Consider the following 21,336-nt stretch of genomic DNA (forward strand, 5'->3'; position numbering starts at 1 on the left):
AATGCTCTACCGAGCTTCGAAGGCACACAGTTTTGTTGGTTTAGCACCCACGGTCTACTTTAGCCGAAATACAAGCACCATCCGTGTAGGTTCTTAAGAGAAAATATTCCTTCTGACTTGACTGTCTATTATTTTATGCAGTAATGGAACAGATAGCGGTTACTTTGAGCCTGACTGGGACGTAGAGATGGAGAAATATTAACCTGGCTCCACATTGAGCGACTTCCGAAACCTCGCTTTGCAGGGTTAGTACTCAACACGTCTTTTAAGTTTTATAATATGAAAACTGAAATTGAATGACCAATTTAGAGAACAGCTTCCACAAAGCACTACATATGAAGTGGCTAATGAATTTTATGAGCTCTCGCCGAGCATGCTACAAAGTTCTGCCGTGAAACGGCGAAGAATCACATGTTCAAAAGGAGACTCATTCGAAATAGCCTCCAACGGACTTCCCTCCCATTGACCTTCTAAAAAACATCCCTTTTAAAATAGTGGCTAATGTCTTATTTGGTTGGATAAAAGGATTGATCACATTATCAAACAAAACAAAGAATTTTTAATTTCCATTTTCAACAGTTTTTGGCGCCGCCATTTTGGATTTCATAACTCATTAGCTGCTTCTTTGATTTCTCAATTTCATCTTTCATTTCGCGAAAGTAAATTCAACACCAAAAAACCCATCTATTTTACCGGTTAACTCCTTCCGAAGCACAAGCTGCATAAATTTGACGACTTGGACTGTCGTTTGTCCCATGGCTCGACCGAGTACAAGGCATGGGTCTATACTTGGGGTACACCTCACTCTTTTTTCATGCCAGCTTTTAAAGAATTTTGGAACTCAAAGCTTATCAAGGAACTTTTAGGAACAGGTTTTTCCCACGAAAAGTATCATGTTTCCCATTACGCTGAGATAGCTTTTTAAATGATTGGCTTTTACAATAATGGGCGTACTGAATCTTCCAAGGGAGGGAGGGGAAGGGGTTGATTCCCTAGTCCAAGTATATTGGCCACCTCCTTTACATTCTTTTGTATTTATGTTAATTAGACCTACTGCCCTCATTTTGAAACAAATAGTCTTTTGCAATTTGCTCGTCTTAGCGAGGCTAGAAAACCTTAGTAGTATTAAAACAGAGGAATAATTTATTTGGCCGCCATTATGAAAGAGGTCAATGGGAGATAGAAGCTGTCATTGATGAGCTCCAGCTTCCACAGATTGTGCTCGGCAACGTTTCGGCAACTTATTGTGTTTGGAGCATTTTTTAATGGCCCCAGCAACTTCAAGGAATTGCCCACAGCAAAAGCCTAATTTTCGGAAATTACTAGTGAAAACTTGGGAAGAAGGGCAGAACGTGTTTTGCATATGTTTGTCCCGAATAATTCGTGCAGAAACCAGATTAGCCGATCACTGAATTCGGCCCGAGACGTAATAATTGTGCAAAAAAACTGCATGTTAATTGTTAAATAATTGAGGTTATGTATGAAAACTGAGAAGTCATTAAGTCAATGAGGTGGCAGAAGCAACCGCTATATACTTAAAATTTGCTAGAAACTAGCGAGTGTTTAAAGTAGGTTATATCTTGCTTTGTACTCTTTCTTTTGTGTACAACTTTTCACATTTTAAGGTGCAACTTTTTCGATGTTCGAGCAATTTTTGTGCTGCTTTTGAAAGTGAAATTTAAAAGTGAAAACGTGAAATATGCTTGCTTTAGGTTCAGAGATTATTCTCAGCAGACAAATATATTTGAGTTCGGGGTACATAAAGCAAACAGTATTTCAATTTCCAAGGGACTCATTTATCGCATATACCCTTAGTAATAGACCTCTTTCATCCGTGGCGGCCAAATAAAATATTCTTTCATTTTAATGCTAATAAGCCTTTCTAGCCTCGCTGCGACGACCAAATTTCCAAAGAATGATTGTTCCAAAATGAGGGCAGTAGGTCTAATTAACATAAAGACATTCTATTCTTCACAATCCTGACGCGATCGATGTGCCGTTTGAATGGGATATTCGCATGATGATGCTATTTGACTACCAGTACCAGAATCCTTCAGGTTTTGCTTGTCTCATGCTAATTAGAGCTGTTGTTATTTTACCCCACTGGGAATACAGAATTTAAATAAGAAAAGAAAAACAAACTGAATTCTGAAACCGTGAAAGTTGCCTATAGACCACTTTCATAAATGGCGACCAACTTTACATTATTTTGTATTTATGTTAATTAGACCTACTGCCCTCGTTTTGAAACAAATATTCTTTTGAAATTTGCTCGTCGTAGCGAGGTTAGTAGGGCTTATTAGCATTAAAACAAAAGAACAATTTATTTGGCCGCCATTATGAAAGAGGTCTACTAACTATGAAGAGGTCTATTCGTGAGCATTCGGGCTTTGGGAAGTTGGCGCATGCGCAGACCAAAATGCAACCAGTCACAGTACCCTTGCACGCGTTGCCAGATGCAGCCACCAAAGTCCCAAACTAGGTTTTTCGGGCAAATTATTTTTTCATAAAACATAGTCAGGCTAAGGCGGTAAGTGGCTATGAGAAACAGATTTATTTTTCTTGGTTCCCGTGATTAAATATTCGCAATTCTTTAAGTAACTGGAAATTAACGTAAAAATAATTATTCTCCTCTACCATGACGGGCACACAAATCTTATTACTGTTCCTTAACTTTGTTTTTTTTCCTGCAGGATCCTTTACTGTTGAGTTGAACTGCTCAAGTTATTTGCAAGAAGCTATGTTTCGCTTTGGTGATACAGTATGCATGATTGCAAAATGAAGCTGTTGTTTCTTGTTACCGACCATGATTAAATGTCACGGAGAAATGCGTGATTACTTTCCTGAAGCTACACATCCCCAGCATAGAATCTTATTTCACACCTTCGACACTAACAGAGTGTTAAACTCAATTCAAATAATCTCATAATAACCTGCAAGAGTATGTGCACGGCGGCCATATTGGAGGACCGAAACAAAACAATGATATTCCTTTGGGGAATAAATGTTATTTTTATGCAAATATCTTTAATTGTTTTGGTCCTCCAACATGGCCGCAGTGCACATACGCTATAGGATCAAGCGGTTGTTACCATGACAATGCGCTATTGTAAAGAAAAGGATCCCTTTGGTTATCAAAATTCACTTTCAAGGACGGTGCCTGCTAATTCAAAGATATTCTTGCCCAGGTTTATGATTATGCAGGAAATGTAGTTCTCAACAAGTGTCGTTGAAATCCAAAAAGAAAATTAGGGGTAACCATGCATTTTTCAAAGATAATTATTAATAATATTTGTAAACAGCTTTAAACACAAAGCAATGTATAGCGTTCTCTCTCAAATTAAAGCTTAATTATCTCTCAAAAATGCATGGTTGCCACCAATTTTCTTTTTGGATACCAAGAGTACTTACTAAGATCTACTTTCTCCGGGTAGTTTTAAGCCGCGCAAAAATACCCCTGTATTAGTAAACATCACCGATAGGAAACCCGAGTATCCCGAGATGCGCAGAGCGGATGCGCAATAACAATAGTAGGCACCGTCCTTAAATTCGGGCTTAGTGGGTAGAAAATATACTGAGCGAAGTGTTCAGTTGTTTGTGTTGCTAATTTTAAATTGTGGTCCTCCTTGGTGATTATCAAATGGTTTATTTCAGAGTGTTACCAAAACTGGGTTCCAACAAAAACAGAAGCAAATACCGTTTTGTAGAGTAGTGCTTTTTCTCTGGAGAGAAGACCATTCTTTCCTTTTTTTGTATTTTATTTGTTTTTTTCTCTTCAGGGACTTGTATATAAAGCCCTATTCACACGGCATAAACTAACCTGGGTTCAACCGGGGTTCAAATAAACCCGGGTTCCCCCCTACTTTGTTTACACGGAGAAGTGCAGAAAACTGATGTAAACACGTACCTTGGGGCGAACCCTTGAGACGAGCCCGGGTTTGTTTTTACACGCATGCACATTTGTTTCCAGAACAGGACTTTAAATGTAGCAATAGCGGCAATATGGCGGAAGATAATTCTTTATTTAAAGGCAAATTTTGACCAAACAATAAAAGCACTCCGCCTACGGAGTCGTGCTTTCATCTGCTTCTCGGTGTTTGGAACCCCCGATGAAGCACTTGCACTCATTTTTGACATATTACACTGAACAATTCAATCTTTGGAAAACCATGGAAAACCTGGTGAGCAAAGAGTTACTGTGAAAAAGTGAAGAAGACACGTTAAGAAAGCTAATCGCGAGCATCTTTGCAAGAGCAGAGGAATTCGAAGAAGACCCCCATGTAATGCAAATGATAACTCTTCCTCAGCGTCAGAAAAGTATCTACATTAAAACCAAGTTTTCCGGGACCAAATGACCTAATGTTGTACCTAATTCAAATCGCTGGGGGTTAATATTATTTGTGCATTATATTTTCATTATAATGCATTATAATGTGAAACAAGTTTTAGCAAGCGTTTTACCGTGTAACGTAAAAGGTCGAAACTTGTTCTGCAACATTGAAACCGGTCTCGACATGTTGTTACCAGATTCCCGCAAAACAAGTCGATGCTACAAGCAGTTGCAAAAAGAGTTGAGACACTCACTGTTGATAACCGTACAATGCGTGGAATTCAAGTCAGCGCATCTCCAACCCCCCTTCCCCCCCAACCAAAGTTATTTCCATTTCCACTTGGTACTCAGACTAAAGGGTATCAACATTGAAAAAGGGGAGGGGGGATGGAGGGGCATTCATCCTTTTCTTATGAACTAGAAGAGGGGTTTTAGGAAGAAGAGGTGGGTTTTCCATTCAGTGTCTCAACCTTTTTGCAATTGCTTGTCTAGTTGTTTTACCGCCGTATTACCGGGTTGTCTATTTGTTTTTTGGGGCGAGACCTTGCATATATGACAGTTGTATTGTAAGCTTAGGGGAGTGACAGGCAAGCTTAGTGGCAGTAAGCTTAGAGGAGTGACAGGCAAGACTTTAACCGACACGGAAGAAAAAAAAAATAACACCGAACAAATGCCCATCTAGACTGGGTTTGCCATACGGCAACCCAGTAATAACACTGTCGCGGAATAGCCACGCCGGGGAATAGCTTGCCATCATGTTTCTGCATTAATACAGCGCCAATACCACTGTCGGAAGCATCAGTCTGCAGAAAGTAGGTTTTCCTTGAATCTGGCAGTCGAAGGACTGGTTCCTTTGTTAGGAGAGCCTTGATACTCTGATAGGCTTTCTCCTGTGCCTCACCCCATTCAACTTTGTTAGGTTGGCCTTTACGCGTGAGGTCTGACAGCGGGGCTGCTAATGCTGCGAAGTTAGGGATAAAATCTCTGTAATATCCAGCCAAACCCATGAACGATCTTATCTGCTTCTTAGTAGTTGGTCTTGGAGCATCTCTAATCTTCGTCACGTTGTCTTCATGAAGACCAATTAACCCTTCCTCCAAACGGTGACCAAGAAAATCAACAGTGTTGACTCCAAAAAGACATTTAGTCGGTCTTATGGTCATTCCAGCAGCTAATAGTCTTCTAAACAACTCTCGAAGCGCCTTGATGTGCTCTTCCCACGTACGGGTGTGAACCAAAATGTCATCCCAATAAAATTCAACGTTGTCCAGTCCAAGTAATAGCTTCTTCATGACTCTCTTTAAGGTCGCTGCGGAGTTGATCATACCAAACGGCATCTTCAGGAATTCATACGATCCATCAGGCGTCACAAAAGCGGTCTTCGGTATACCTCCTCAGGAATAGAAATTTGCCAGTAGCCCTTGCTCAGATCAATTCTGGTAAAATACTTGTCACCATTCAACTTCTGGAACAAATGCTCAGCAGTTGGCATAGGCTCAGGATCAAACACGGTTAACTTGTTCAGTTTACGATAGTCCACGCACACACGATTTGAGTTGTCTTTTTTCTTAACAACTACAACAGGCGAAGCATAGGGCGAACTTGATTCTCTTATGACTCCCATCTTCATCATGTCTGTAGTATCCTTCTTCAGCGATTCTCTTAAGCTATACGGTACTGGGTATGGTCTTGATCTAACTGGTTGGTCGGATGTAAGCTTGATATGATGCTGGGCCAAACTTGTTGTGCCTGGGGCTTCTGTGAACAAGCTTTGAACCCATTTGCAAGATCCATGAACTCTGCTCTTTGCTCATGAGAAAGGTTATCTCCTATGGCCACATCATTGACTGACTCTTTCGCGACATAACCACCAATCTCCAGAAAATCAATACTATCCACAGGGTCAACTTAGTACTTCACTCTCAGCATGTTCGTTCTTACAAATGTTAGCGTTCGTTTCAACAGCAACTGCTCCAATGGAAACAGGATCCTCTCGCTCAAAATACTTCTTTAGTAGATTAGCATGGTAAACTCTCTCTTTTCCTTTGACTCTCACTCTATAATCATTCAGACCTACTACAGCACTAACCTCAAATGGACCTTTCCACTGCATTAGGAGCTTGTTGTGGTCGGTCGGTAGCAGTACTAACACTTTATCTCCAGGTACAAACTTCCTGACTTTAGTCTTTCGATCGTAATAATGCTTGCCTTCGTTCTGGGCTTTCTAAAGCTCGGTGTGCGCCAGTTTGAGGGTATCTTCAAGCTTCTCGCGTAGCTCAAACACATAATGATAGCTGTTCTTTACTTCAGGCTCCTCCAGCTCTTCCATACAGCAACTCAAACGGCGAAAAACCAGTAGACTCCGGAGGAACTTCACGATACGCAAACAGCAACGGGTTGACATAGCGATGCCACTGTCTTGGCTGTTCGCTGCACAATCTCTTTAACATGCTCTTCATTGTTCCATTAAACTTTTACGTAAGGCCATTACACATAGGATGATAAGGAGTCGTGGTGAGCTGCTTTATGCTCAAAAGCCGCGTCACTTCCTTCATACACTCAGAGACGAACTGCGTACCATGGTCACTCAAGATCTCTTCAGGCACTCCCAAACGACTAAAGATATCCACCAACGCTTCTGCCACAGTCTCAGTATCAATGTTCTTCAGCTGGACAGCTTCAGGATAACGAGTTGCAAAGTCGACCAATGTCAATATATATCTATGACCGTCCTCACTCGGGGCAAAAATAGGTCCAGCCAGGTCGATTGCTACTCTCTTAAACGGCTTGTCAATTAATGGCATCTTCTCTAGGGGAACCTTCGGTACGGAACCCTTGTTAACTGTCTTCTGACATACATCGCAGGACTTACAATAACGAGTCACGTCCCCTTGAATGCCTGGCCAATAGAACGCGCTTTGAATCTTATCAGTCGTTTTCTTTATTCCCATGTGACCTTCCATGATCGATCCGTGCGCTAGTTCCATTATTCGACTTCTGAGCTGCACAGGAACCATAACCTGCTTCAGGGCTTTACCTCCGTTCACATAAGGGTGCTTGTAGACGCGGTACAGAACTCCACCTTTCACTTCAAATGAAGTCTCAGCCTGGCCTCTCACAACTACGTCATCTTTCTCCCAAAATTTCTGTAGGCTGTCGTCATCACGCTGCATTTGCTTGAGCTTTTCTCTATCAACTACAGGACTTCCTTTGGTACCCGGTACGTTCAGCGGAATATGTTCTCCAGCTTTCTTAGCTTGACTTCTCGTGGTTACAGCACAAGCTTCTTGTACAGGAACTTGCCAGCTTGGGTCTGGGTCGTCAGCGGCTCTTGCGCCTGGTACATTACCAATAATTAAATCATAAACAGCATCGGGAAGACACTGCGCTTCCACTTGGCCCTTGAGATAAGGTGTATCAACATCAATCTTTGCGATGGGAACTTTCCTTGCCGTATTGTCAATGAGCAGCATAACATTAAATTCGCCAGTAAACTGATCCTCAGGCACAAGGTCCCTCTTTACTACAATTCCACTACAACCAGTCTCTCTCAGGACATCAACAGGCTTCTCTCCAACTCTACCTTTCACGACAGGCATTTTACTTCTCACTCCAGTCAACGGTTCAACACAAGCACTACTCAACAATGGAATCTTCTTACCACAGGCTAACAGCAGCTTATCATCTTTAATACAGGTCTTAACTTCTTCATCAGTAGGTTTAACCTCAGGTGGCTGAACTAAACAACTGGCACTCACTAGACCACGCTGCACAGGGTTACCATCCTTACATTGTCCTCCTGATCTGCGTCCACCTGATGGTCAGTTTCTAGCTTCATGTCCCTGCTTGCCACACAGAAAACACTTCTTTGTTAGGGTTGGGCAGTTGACAGCTTTATGACCTCGGGTGTTGCACTTAAAGCAATGCAGAGCTGGTGGATTAATCTGCATGTTCTTAGCTTCGTCCCTCTCAGACTGCACTGTTGGCTTTCTGCTCGCTGAGCTGAACAAATCTTTACCATTAGCCTCCAAGTACTGGTCAGCGATCTTCGCAATCTTTGCTAGAGTCTCAGGTGCCCTTTCTCGCAGGTGAATTGCCAAATCCTTAGGGCAAGAGTCAATAAATTGTTCTTTCACGATCAAGTCCTTAAGACCATCAAAGGTTCGCGCAGTATTCGAAAGATCTAGCCACCGTAACAGGTATCTGTCCAGTCGCACAATAAACTGCTCCGGACTTTCGTCAACTTCTGGTTTGGATGCTCTAAATTTTCGACGATAGCCGTCTTCGGTAAGGTCATATCTCTTCATTAACGCAATCTTTACCCTGTTATAATCCTTAGCTGCGTCCTCCGATAGACGTGAATACACTTCTAGTGCCCGTCCAGACAACAGAGCACTGAGCTTCGATGCCCATTCATCTTTTTTCCACTTAGCTGTCTCGGCAAATCTCTCGAACCTCTGCAAATACACGTCCAAAGCTTGGGTGCCTTTGCCCTATCCTCTCTCACTTCAGGACGCCCGTCAGCATTCTCCACAGCCAAACGTGCAATCTCCAACTCGTGTTCTCTTTTTGCCGCTTCAATAGCCTCTTTCTGTTTCAACAGCTCGGCTTCCATCTCCAACTTTCTTAGTTCGCGTTCTTGTCGTCTAGTTTCTCTCTCTTCGTCTTCTCTTCTGCGCCTTTCCTCCTTCTCTTCCTCTTCCTTTCTTTTATCCTCTTCAAGCATTCGATGTCTCTCTTCTCTTTCTTCTTGTTCCTTTCTTCGTTCTTCTTCAAACTGTCTACGCTTTTCTTCGCTTTCTTCTTCCAATTGTCTGCGTTTTTCTTCTTTTTCTTCCTCTTCCCTTCTTCTTTCTTGTTCTAATTTTTGTTGCTTCTCTACAAACTCGAGCAGCTTTACTCCCTCCAATCCGAACTTTTCTCCAATCTGTATAAACTTATCCATTTCCATAGCAGTATTTCACAGCAAAAACACAATATACTCTCTCGTACAGTTCTTCTTACTTTTTCTGTAACTTCTTCTTGAATTGTCCTTTCCTGGTTTCTGTAGTCAGCAAACAAATGAATTCCTCTCCCGGACAGGGCCCCAATGTTACGAGTTCGAATGTTTTGAGGAAAGGTAGCTTGCAAACTAAACTGGACGCAGGGTTGTCGGAACAACAACAACAAGATTTATTCCAAAAATGAACGTAGTTTCCACGAAGTAAACTCTTAACAACACGTACTCGATAAACTTACACGGCCTCCGCCAACTTGAATAAACACTGCTTCTGTCACACTTGAATAAACACGGCTAACGCCAACTCTCTTCGCTTGTGAAAAACTAGTTAGACTAGACCCTCCGTGAGGGTACACTGGGTTGCCTGTGGTACGTGCACCGTTCCAGACTTTTTTTTTCAAGTTGGGGGGTCATTAAGAAGTCATACCAGACGAGGCCCTTTGGCTCACAGGTCCTCACACGTTCGCACGACGAAACAGATCTGTCCTTGCGTAATATGTAGCTCTAACAGTGCACGATATTGTTTTGGTATTGTCTGTCATTGTAGTGCCATGGTAGAAGTCTTGGGTAAATAGTCTGAGAGGACATGTGGTTACTAGCAAAGTACTGAACCCAGAAAGATTGAAGAAAATAAATGGGAAGTGAGAAACATTGGCTTCTGGGCTGACATGTTGATAAACTTCTTTTCACCACAAGTTTAAGCGTGCCCTCTGAGCATCTGACAGCTTCGTAATACCGCAGTTCACGGAAGTTAAGCCCTGTTTTGCGGGGTTAGTGTTTGGATGGGAGACCAAAATAATGTACCCCTCGTAAAACAGAAGCATCGGACCGAAAATACTATCCACGCTAACAAATGCGAACTCAGCAAGGTACAGATTTTGTTAACTTGCTTTATGCAAAAACAAATATTGATGCAAAAGTAAATAAATATTGATACACAGTTTTTAGAAAGAGCAGAAGGCAGTTTCCAGGACGCTCGCTCGAGAATAACATATTTACGACATGAAAACAACATTTATTTTGAACCGTGAATATAGAATATAAAACGTTACGATCAGCGACAAAACATTTTGGGGGATTTTTGCAACATTCAATTTTGTTATTGTACGTTTTGGCTGCACAAATAAATCGCAAAATCGAAAGTGACATCGCCGGAATTCAGCGGGCGCCGTGATGAAGTTTGTTTACTCATGTTTACGGCATGTTTACTCGCCAAACAGTGACGTATCTGTGTCAAATGATGGCAAGATACCGGGTTTTTGTAAGTTTCTTTTTCTGTCAAGTGTTATAAAGTTTGACAATGAAATGAGCGACGTCAAAACAAAGATCACAATCGCCCAAGTCTTGTTTATACAAAGTCAAAATTTACTCTCCAAGACGCGTACGACGTTATTTATTCTAACCAGGTAATTCCATCATTTTGGAAATAGCAGCTACTTTATCATTCAACTGCGTCACAATTCTTCACTGATTTTGGGGCTCATTTTGTTGAAACTCAACCACGCTTCCAACAAGCCTGTGAACCCTTCCTGCTTACAGAGCAATACTAAAAAACTTCTCCCATATCACATTTCAACCTTAAGCTTGAAAATTCAATACACAACATGGATATTATTATTCACAAAGGCAGAAAATACCACAGAATCCTTTTCCAGCGAAAAATTTATTGAAACAAACAACATATTTGCTCTTAGAGGCGAAAACCTCTTCCTATTTCATTGCGTGCGTGAAGACAAGAAAGTCGATCGTGTTAAATTACCATGTACTTCAGGTAAATACAACTTACTTTGATTTCGGCTCGACGGGCGATAGATTGTTGTCGAAGTCCATTAATTGTCGCTTTTAAGATTCCATCGCCTGTATATCCAATTGACTTGCCATTATTGAGCTTCATAAGGGTATATTTTGTTCAAAGATCCACTAAAACGCCATTCGCGTTACATGACTTTCGACGCCATTGCCGGTTAAGTTAATCGTTCTACTGTGTCCACCAGAGAAATCTACGCATTTCCCACTACCCTCTCGATCCTACGAAAATACGCTCAGAAGGCTCTATGCGCAAAGACACCACTTAGCTGGGGAGTGACAGGCAAGACTTTTTCCGACACGGAAAAAAAGAAAAGAAAAAAGAAAACGAAAAATAAGAAAACCACGAAATTAAAGACAGATTCCGACTGGGTTTGCGGCAACCCAGTAAAAAACACTCCGCTTGGACTCGTCTACTTATATACTGTGACAATAAACTTCTAGAACTTTCTAAACTAGACCCTCCGTGAGGGTACACTGGGTTGCCTGTGGTACGTGCACCGTCCCAGACAATTTTTTTCAAGTTGGGGGGTCATTAAGAAGTCATACCAGACGAGGCCCTTTGGCTCTCAGGTCCTCACACGTTCGTACGACGAAACAGATCTGTCCTTGCGTAATATGTAGCTCTAACAGTGCACGATATTGTTTTGGTATTGTCTATCATTGTAGTGCCATGGTAGAAGTCTTGGGTAAATAGTCTGAGAGGACATGTGGTTACTAGCAAAGTACTGAACCCAGGAAGATTGAAGAAAATAAATGGGAAGTGAGAAACATTGGCTTCTGGGCTGACATGTTGATAAACTTCTTTTCACCACAAGTTTAAGCGTGCCCTCTGAGCATCTGACGGCTTTGTAATACCGAAGTTTACTGAAGTTTAGCCCTGTTCCGCGGGGTTAGTGTTTGGATGGGAGACCAAAATAATGTACCCCTCGCAAAACAGAAGCATCGGACCTAAAATACTATTAACGATAACAAATGCGAACTCAGCAAGGTACAGATTTTGTTAGCTTGCTTTATGCAAAAACAAATATTGATGCAAAAGTAAATAAGTATTGATACACAGTTTTTAGAAAGAGCAGAAGGCAGCTTCCAGGACGATCGCTCGACAATAACATATTTACGACATGAAAACAACATTTATTTTGAACCGTGAATATAGAATATAAAAAGTTACGATCAGCGACAAAACATTTTGGGGGATTTTTGCAACATTCAATTTTGTTATTGTACGTTTTGGCTGCACAAATAAATCGCAAAATCGAAAGTGACATCGCCGGAATTCAGCGGGCGCCGTGATGAAGTTTGTTTACTCATGTTTACCGCATGTTTACTCGCCAAACAGTGAAGTATCTGTGTCAAATGATGGCAAGATACCGGGTTTTGTAAGTTTCTTTTTCTGCCAAGTGTTATAAAGTTTGACAATGAAATGAGCGAAGTCAAAACAAAGATCACAATCGCCCAAGTCTTGTTTATGCAAAGTCAAAATTTACTCTCCAAGACGCGTACGACGTTATTTATTCTAACCAGGTAATTCCATCATTTTGGAAATAGCAGCTACTTTATCATTCAACTGCGTCACAATTCTTCACTGATTTTGGGGCTCATTTTGTTGAAACTCAAGCACGCTTCCAACAGGTCTGTGAACCCTTCCTGCTTACAGAGCAATACTAAAAAACTTCTCCCATATCACATTTCAACCTTAAGCTCGAAAATTCAATACACAACATGAAATTATTATTCACAAAGGCAGAAAATACCACAGAATCCTTTTCCAGCGAAAAATTTATTGAAACAAACAACATATTTGCTCTTAGAGGCGAAAACCTCTTCCTATTTCATTGCGTGCGTGAAGACAAGAAACTCGATCGTGTTAAATTACCATGTACTTCAGGTAAATACAGCTCACTTTGATTTCGGCTCGACGGGCGATAGATTGTTGTCGAAGTCCATTACTCGTCGCTTTTATGATTCCATCGCCTGTATATCCAATTGACTTGCCATTATTGAGCTTCATAAGGGTATATTTTGTTCAAAGATCCACTAAAACGCCATTCGCGTTACATGACTTTCGACGCCATTGCCGGTTAAGTTAATCGTTCTACTGTGTCCACCAGAGAAATCTACGCATTTCCCACTACCCTCTCGATCCTATGAAAATACGCTCAGAAGGCTCTATCCACAAAGACACCACTTAGCTGGGGAGTGACAGGCAAGACTTTTACCGACACGGAAAAAAATAAAAAAAAAAAGAAAACGAAAAATAAAAAAACGACGAAATTAAAGACAGATTCCGACTGGGTTTGCGGCAACCCAGTAAATAGTAATCAATCTAATTATAGAAGGATTACAAAACGCACCGATTTAGAAACGCTTACGCACGAATCTAAAAATAAACAAACTACAAACTCTCGCGAAGCTTCTAGACAGTAACGCTAGTCACGCAATGCTATTTTTCGTAACAGGATCCTTAAACCAAATATACCCTTATGGAGCTCAATAATGGAAAGTCAGTTGGATAAACTAGGCAGGAATCTCAAAGCGACGAGTACTGGACTTCGACAACAATCTATCGCCCGTCGAGACGAAATCAAAGTGAGCTGTATTTACCTGAAGTACATGGTAATTTGACACGATTGAGTTTCTTGTTGGCAATCATTTAGGACGAAATTGAGTGTTCACCTCTTGCACGCTTCAGGTAGTCATTAACACATTTTCTGACGGCAACAAACACAGTTTTGGGTTGGTTGGATGTCAAATTTGGTGTTGAAAGTGTCAATTCGTTGTAAGAAGTCTTAGTTGAAATCAGAGTCGCACACGATAAGCGTGCGTAGATTGTACCGATCACGTTTTGTTTACGTAAATGGTACGCAGGGAAATGAGTGTTGTGCTTCTTCTGCTGTGTGATAATAACAGGACGAACTTCTTTGTGGAAATTTAGTCTTTCACTGCAATTTGCAGTGGAATCCGTTTTTAATTTGAAAATATTTCCAGTGACAGTCTGTGGTTTTCAGTTAGCCGTGAGGTGGGGTCGAATTTCATACGAACGCGTGTCTGTTTAGTCAATAGTAAGCTAATGTATTTCAGTGGGTTGAAATCCCTGAACGCTAAGTTTTAAAGGAGATTCGAAAATGTGCAAAATGTTTCGCGAGTTTTGTTTAAGAATAAGTTAACGGTTTTCTGTTACTGGCCATGGCGTGAGTCACGGGTAATGCAACCTTTTCTCTTTTTGACATGCAACACATGCAAATGGCGAGAAAAACAACCTGAGATAGACTTTTCATGATTACAAAAGCAACAGGCAGTTAAAAGAAGTTTTCGCAACGGTCTACATAATAGACCATATTCGTATTCTTGGTATTGGACTGAAACTAGCTTGCAATGGAGGCTAATGCGGGGGAATATATTAGGAAGTATTTGCATTTGAAAAGATTCCCCCGCATTATCCTCCATTGCAAGCTAGTTCCAGTCCAATACCGAGAATACGAATATGGTCTATTTCTACACTCGAAAAACATTAAGAAGTAGATAAGATTTCATTAATTCTACTATAGACCGTAGACCGTTGACCGATGACGCAACCATTGCCTTTTTTTTGGACGAAAATGTATTTGTGCTCGTTACGATGTTCGCGTTGACACGGTTACGTATTAATAAGTTAATAAAAGACTGACAAGCTTATCATTCCGTAACCTGTTTATTTCCTTGGTTTGAATTCATCCTTTTCTTATGAACTAGAAGAGGGGTTTTGGGAAGAAGAGGTGGGTTTTCCATTCAGTGTCTCAACCTTTTTGCAATTGCTTGTAGGTCCATGGCCTTGGTGCGTAAGTAGCGGTTTCCGATTGGCTTAACAAGAATGAGCGAGACCAGTTTCACGAAGTGGTGTTACACGGTGAAACTCTTGTTTTCATCACTATTGTGATAGTTGCAGCCGCCTTTCAGTGCAAAAGAAGAAAGCGGTTTTACTTTAATTTTCCTGAGAAGTATCTCGCAACGAAAGTTCAACAACGTTTCATGAAACCGACCATGTTACACGGTGCAACGCCCGCTGAAACTTGTTTCGCATTGCCGTTGCACAGAAGTTTCAGCTAAAAGTTTCTAAGTGTAACAGCGACTTAAAAGTCATCCCGTTGCATACTTTCACTAAATTGAGCATGGGAAAACTTACACCTGATTAGCCATTGTCTCTAGCTCCATCCTGTAATGTCAGGGACCTGTCTCGGTGCGTACTCTTTTTTTTTTTTTGCATTTCAGGTAGTCAAGTTTGCGAATAAGTAAATTTTAAAAAATGGACAACTTCAATAATTAACGCCCCATCCACGCTTATGCGTTGGTTTTTCTACAAACCGTTTTCGAAAGCCTCGGTATTTGTCAGCGTTCACGAGCGTCTTAATGTGGATGACAGGTATGCGTTTTCAAACAAAAACGCATTGGTGTTGATGAGGCCTTACGACTGTCGCGGACAGGTTCAGCAGGTTGAACAACAGGTTCAGTTATAGAAATCATCGATTCGGAAGAGCCGCAAGCAAGTAAGAGCAGACATTTCTAGATTAGCACGTGAACCCCAGTTGTCAAACTGAATGTTGAAACTGAATACAGTTGGAAAATGTTAATAAAATCATACATTAATTCGGGTGCATGTTATGTGTTGCTAAAAACACGAGCACAATTCATCATGCGGACAATTTGTAGATAGGCCTAACCTTTAGTTCACTCACTGAAAAGATGGGTCCTAAATAACGTTGAATAAAGAATTTTGCAATACTTTTGTTTTTCAGATCATTACGTGAAAAACATCTCTACAATGAAATAGGCAGGAGTAATCGTAGTTAGGAGTTTTCGTAGAGCTTTTTCTGTCAGATGTAGCGTCTTTTATGGCATCTCTAGAAAGCAATCCATAACAACAAGGTCAGCCTTGCTAGCACCATAAATCGAGAGTCCACAGATCAATTTAGAGAGCACAACTGATTTAAAAAGAAGGTCAACATCTTTCTGCCCCATAGCCCTCTTAACTTAATCCCCTACAAACAGGCATTTATTAGCCTCGCATAATTTGGCCTTAACCTGTTTAGAAAATTTGGATTGGAAAGTTACACCTAATAAAGTTACACAATCATATTGCCTAATGTTAAATATTTTCGGGTATACTGAATTATTACATGTTCCCCCCGGCTTCCTCTTCGCCGTGTTGCCCCTTGTGGGGGAAAATGGCCACTCTTGGTGAAATTCCTTCACAGTGGTTAAACTAACTCTAGTCCTAGCACCAGTAATTAAATTTACCACGATTTGATTACAAAGTCTTGGCCGCTTTTAACTGACCATGACACGTCCATAAATAATGTAAAAATGCTGTGTCACCCAGATAAATGAAGCATTACATGTTACATATAATTTATTCGTTGCTGCATTTGTTATTATTAGGATGTCGAAAGAAATGAAAATGTACGAAATTCATACTTTTCTGGTGGAGTCTGTAATGTCATTGCGGAACACAAATCGCATTTGTAAACGTTTTCTCCTTAATACGTTTGATGTGCAGTGATTTCATAATGGAAGACTGTTTGCCAAGGCAGAACGAGTAGTCGACAAATCAATATTGTAAAATTCCGGTTCAGTTTCCGGTTCCGGAAAAATACAGATTCCGGATTGTTTATTTGCAAACAGGGTGAGAGTGAAAATTCGTACCCAAGTGAAAATAAGGCACTTAATGGAACGTTGAGTTCACTGGATTGTTTTACCACAGCTAACAGAAGAAAACTCTAAAAATTTTACAACAAACCAATGACGCAATCTTCACTTAGTGTTCTGAGTCGTCACAGGGCGTGAAGACGACACACTTCAGCGATATGTAGATTCATTTGTTGTGTACCTTAACGTGCAAATTTATGTATTTGATTTGTTCAGCAAGAAATGAGTTTTGATGATCAGAAGGAGGCTTAAAAGTTCTTTTTTTCATCACGATTTAATCCGCGGTTGTCGCGCCACAGTCTCTGAAAGCTAAGAATGGTGGGTGCCCAGTTGCGTGTAGTTAACATGATGTGATGTAATTTTAATAATTAAGATGCGTGGTATATATGATTCGAGATCTCCGTTGCGGATTCGTTTGTTCGATTTCCATGCAAACGTTGCATTGGTTTTGCTAGTTTTCCTTTTGCGACCAATGACACGACTTTTGCGAACTCATTTTATGAGGCAAAAAATAGCGCACATTACTTTTTACATACCAGTCAAAATGTTTAAATCCCTCTTAAATACACAAGCAGGATACGGGACTATATTTAGTTTAGTTCATGGTTTGACTTTCACGCCGGAGCGATCACCAGACTAAAAGCTAAATACCAATGTTCGGCGTGAAACCCATGAGCAACTAAACTAAATATAGTCCCGTATCCTGCTTGTGTATTTAGCTCTACCTTACGGCATCATGTGGAGTACTCTGGGCAAACGGGACGCATGATTTTGTTTTGCATAAATCCCTCTTAATGACGTGACAGTGATCGCCGTTCCTAACTTAACAGCGCAGTGGATGATTGTTCAAGATAAGTCATGATACGAGTCCATTCTCCCTATGTTAACTAACGTTCAACCTCTCTTGTCCACTGTGTAGACGTCAAGTACCCTTCCATCCTGAAATACCATGACAGGCTAGACATGAGAGCGACAGTATTATTTTCTTTGTTGAGTTTTGGTGGAGGCTTACTTGTGGTAAGTAACTTTTAAATTTAATTCCTCTTTTAACATAAATACTGTTTCACTATTTATGACGTGGAATGCCCATGGGGAAGAAATTTCTGTCGATTTTTGTTTCAAACTTTGAACCTGGTGAAATTTATTGCGTTTTCCGTTGTCGTTAGCAACCGAAAGGCTTTTATCGTTATACAAAAATTGGAACTGGAGTGCCGTACAGTGATGTGGAAGAAATACGATCTATTTATGGGTCTTTATTATTCCACTATTACCCAATTTTACCGTATTTGGTGAAGAGAACGCGCAAAATATGAGACGGTAATACACTGCAGTGTCCCGGTTTGACCGGTTTAGAACAGAGCAAGTATACAGACGGAACGGGGTTTTTCAATGAAAGAAATTGTTTTCAACACGATACAAAGCCCGAGAATTGACCTGGTCATCGCTTCAATAATCAATCAATAATCTTTATACACGATAAATATTTAAAGCGATGCTTCGCTTGTGGGGTCGCTTGTCCTTTGTCATTTCGTTTATACAATCAAATAAAGGACATTTGGCTGGCTTTCTGTGCTGTTTACATCGTTCGTAAGCGCCCTGAAGGACAGATGATGCATTTTTTTTAGAAACACTCTTATCAAATATGTGCAAAAATGACCCAGATGTAGGGTTACATTACTTCAAGACGCAGTGAGTTTTTTTTTTTTTGGAAAAAATATTTTTAACAAAATGAAGAAAGCAAGCTTGTTTTGATTGTTCACTAAAACTTCTTGACCCTCTTTTACTGCGGAACTGCCAGTCTGTATGACCAGCATATATAGGTACACATACAATGGATATGTAAACATAATGTAATCAGCTTTACATAACATTTACATAGCCAACCAGGCAGCAAATTACATTTCTGGATGCCACACCTGATTCTTTCTTGGACTTCTCAGAAGACACGTATAATTTCACTTTCCAGATGACTTTTACCTGTCAATTCACTGTCTACAACAAAATATGACATCACATCACACACAGTATTCTGTACTATAAGCGATCGAGCTAGATGTAAGTACATTCGTAGCTTTTGAGCCTTCCCCTTGTTCACAGGTCTCTGTTTTACCAATACAAAAACAAACCCAAACATTCATTATTTAAGCTAACCTTAGGCCTAATTAGACCTAAACAAGAGTTTTTAGGCCTAAGGTTAGCTTTAACCTGTGTTTTGAACCTGCCCTCCATTTTCAAATGGTACACTATAACTTTCCAATTTTTATATAATAATTACAAAAATAACCAAAAACCAGAAAGGCATTTTTTTGATAAATATTTCATCTGTCCTGAATTCTTCAGGGCACAATGGAAGGGGGAAGAAAGAGCTTCTTGTCTGGCTTTTCATTTCCTAAGACTTATAATCATGAAAGGACAAGACACAAATAAGTGTTATAACCCATCTTAAGAAATTTCTCAAATATTTTTATTAATAATAATACTTTTTATTTGATTTTATTGTTGCATATGGTACATGTATATTTGCAGATCATAAGGGACAATGCTTGTTTGTAAGTAGAGTAAATGTCAGACTGCTTTATGCAAAATAACATTCCAGCTGTTAGTGCTTATCTTACTTATTCTAATAAAGCTTTCAATGCCGGTAAATATGTACCTCATGTTAAATGGGAAACACTTTTCCAACAATTGTTTTTGAATAAAAGTAAACCTTCAAGGTTAAGAGGTGATCATTCTTTGAGATATTTGAGAAAGGTGCTAAGGCGGTGTTGGTTCGTAACTGTTTTGTTTTTAAGATAACCTTTAAGGGTAACCTTCATTGAAGTAAAACTTCACACGCAAAAAAAAGAGAAGTCATGATAATCCGGAAATAAAAAATGATGCTCACAAAAAATGGTGATTACATATATGCAAACGAACGACAAACTCTTCGACTCTTTGATGACATCGCTCCTTTTAGGAATTTGGTTTACAAGTAACAAAGAGGAATAATTGAGAACTTTCTAACATTTCGTGAGCTATCGGCTATTAGAAACATGACTCCTTTTCCCACTAACAATTATTTCTCACCTAAAATCGTTCGAGGAGGAAGAAGGAACGGGTGTTGTAGATTGAGATGTCGTACAAGTACTGTTTCTGTTTCCTACCGGACTTTCCAATTCGTTGAGAACTGTTCTCAGCACATTAGTAGTTCTTTGGAGAAGGCTCTCCCTATCAGTTTCTCTTGTATTTGGATTTCCTTGATCCATGAATGGATATCACAGGAATTTAAGTTCACGTCCTTATAATCACCGTAAATCCCTAGTTTTGCTCCAGCCAGTGCTGATTACGAGCTGTTCGTCATGTAATCATCACTGTGAGGCTTGGTCTCCCTTGCTTTAACCGCTGACAAAAGGTAGGTTGCGACTGAACCACAGATTACGATCCAACGAAATACTGTTTCCTCGGTAGTAGGGTGATTCAATATCGAATGCAGTAGAGAAATGAACCAATGGAATGACACTTATGACATAATTACTTAAGTACGATCTAATGGAACGTGGCTACAATCCAGTGGCATACAGGTACGATCAAATGGCATGCAGGTAACGACCAATGGCATATAGGTACAATCTAATGGAACCGCAAGCACCGGGTCCAAACCATGGGCCTTAGGTACCAAAGGGTTCACTTGGTTGACTGTGCCTGGAATTTTGTCGACGTACTTTTCAATTCTCTTCTCTATACTCACCAGAATTTGATCTTGATCTTCTGGATCCGCTACCTACTCCTTAATCGACTTGACCACGCAAGCAAGTGTGCAAATCCTACAGAATAATTTACAAATAAATATTATATTATTCTCCCCAGGCCACTCTCGGCCCAAACTTTGATATATTCACAAATGTGTAATACAGCACCAGTCACGCCAACGCAATTGTGTTAATGAAATAGATTTCTACAGAAAAATAGAGGAATTGAAAGGCTACCTAAAATGAAAAGACTCACAAAAAAATTGTTGTTTAGAAGATGATATTTACAACAAGGCCAAACATTTCTTGAAAGAAAAAACAGAGAAGCAACTCTGCCTTTCCGCCAACTGCCCCGCAGGAAACAAGGATCGATCTAAGCCGAAACAGTTAACAAAATGGAACAACATATAATAACTCGAAGAAAATTGGTTGCATGATCTCTTCAATGGAAACAACAAGAAAGTAGTTCCAAAACTGAAACTGTTTCAAGTCTTGTCCCAAGCACACAGTCGAATTACTCCACTGATTTAATTGAAAATCTGAGAGACAAATATTTGCATCGAGCTTTTTGATCCAGAGACCCTGAACTCCATCTCTGCCTGGTGCATTTAGGGATGAAACTATGCTTTAAAGTAGCCCTGTGGCCAAAAAATCAATTCTTAATTTTCTTTGGATTTCAAAACTATGTTAACTAAACACCAAGCGACCAAAGTTTTAAGCCTTGATTTCAAACAGACACCTGTTTATTTTAACTGGAATTTTCCTATTTAGTGGTCCGCCATTACTAA

General features: G+C 40.2%; 2 protein-coding genes across 3 annotated transcripts in view; both read left to right on the plus strand.

Annotated features, from left to right (window-relative positions):
- LOC137999087 (uncharacterized) overlaps positions 1 to 2,828 on the plus strand; it is a 5,987-nt gene extending 3,159 nt beyond the window's left edge. The window contains exons 4-5 of the mRNA XM_068844923.1: positions 142 to 245; positions 2,694 to 2,828. Coding sequence (XP_068701024.1) covers positions 142 to 202 — 61 coding nt within the window. The 3' untranslated portion in view covers positions 203 to 245; positions 2,694 to 2,828. The remainder of the gene's footprint in view (positions 1 to 141; positions 246 to 2,693) is intronic.
- A 10,095-nt stretch (positions 2,829 to 12,923) lies between these two features.
- Positions 12,924 to 21,336, plus strand: part of LOC138000251 (uncharacterized) — a 29,868-nt gene continuing 21,455 nt past the window's right edge. The window contains exons 1-2 of one of the 2 annotated variants that reach the window (XM_068846523.1): positions 12,924 to 13,754; positions 17,740 to 17,837. In XM_068846523.1, coding sequence (XP_068702624.1) covers positions 17,784 to 17,837 — 54 coding nt within the window. In that variant the 5' untranslated portion in view covers positions 12,924 to 13,754; positions 17,740 to 17,783. Of the gene's footprint in view, positions 13,755 to 16,987; positions 17,139 to 17,739; positions 17,838 to 21,336 lie in introns of those variants that run through there. The other variant, XM_068846522.1, reaches the window with a different exon arrangement.

This window comes from Montipora foliosa, chromosome 4 (assembly GCF_036669935.1).
Source record: "Montipora foliosa isolate CH-2021 chromosome 4, ASM3666993v2, whole genome shotgun sequence".
Classification (NCBI taxonomy): Eukaryota; Metazoa; Cnidaria; class Anthozoa; order Scleractinia; family Acroporidae; genus Montipora; species Montipora foliosa.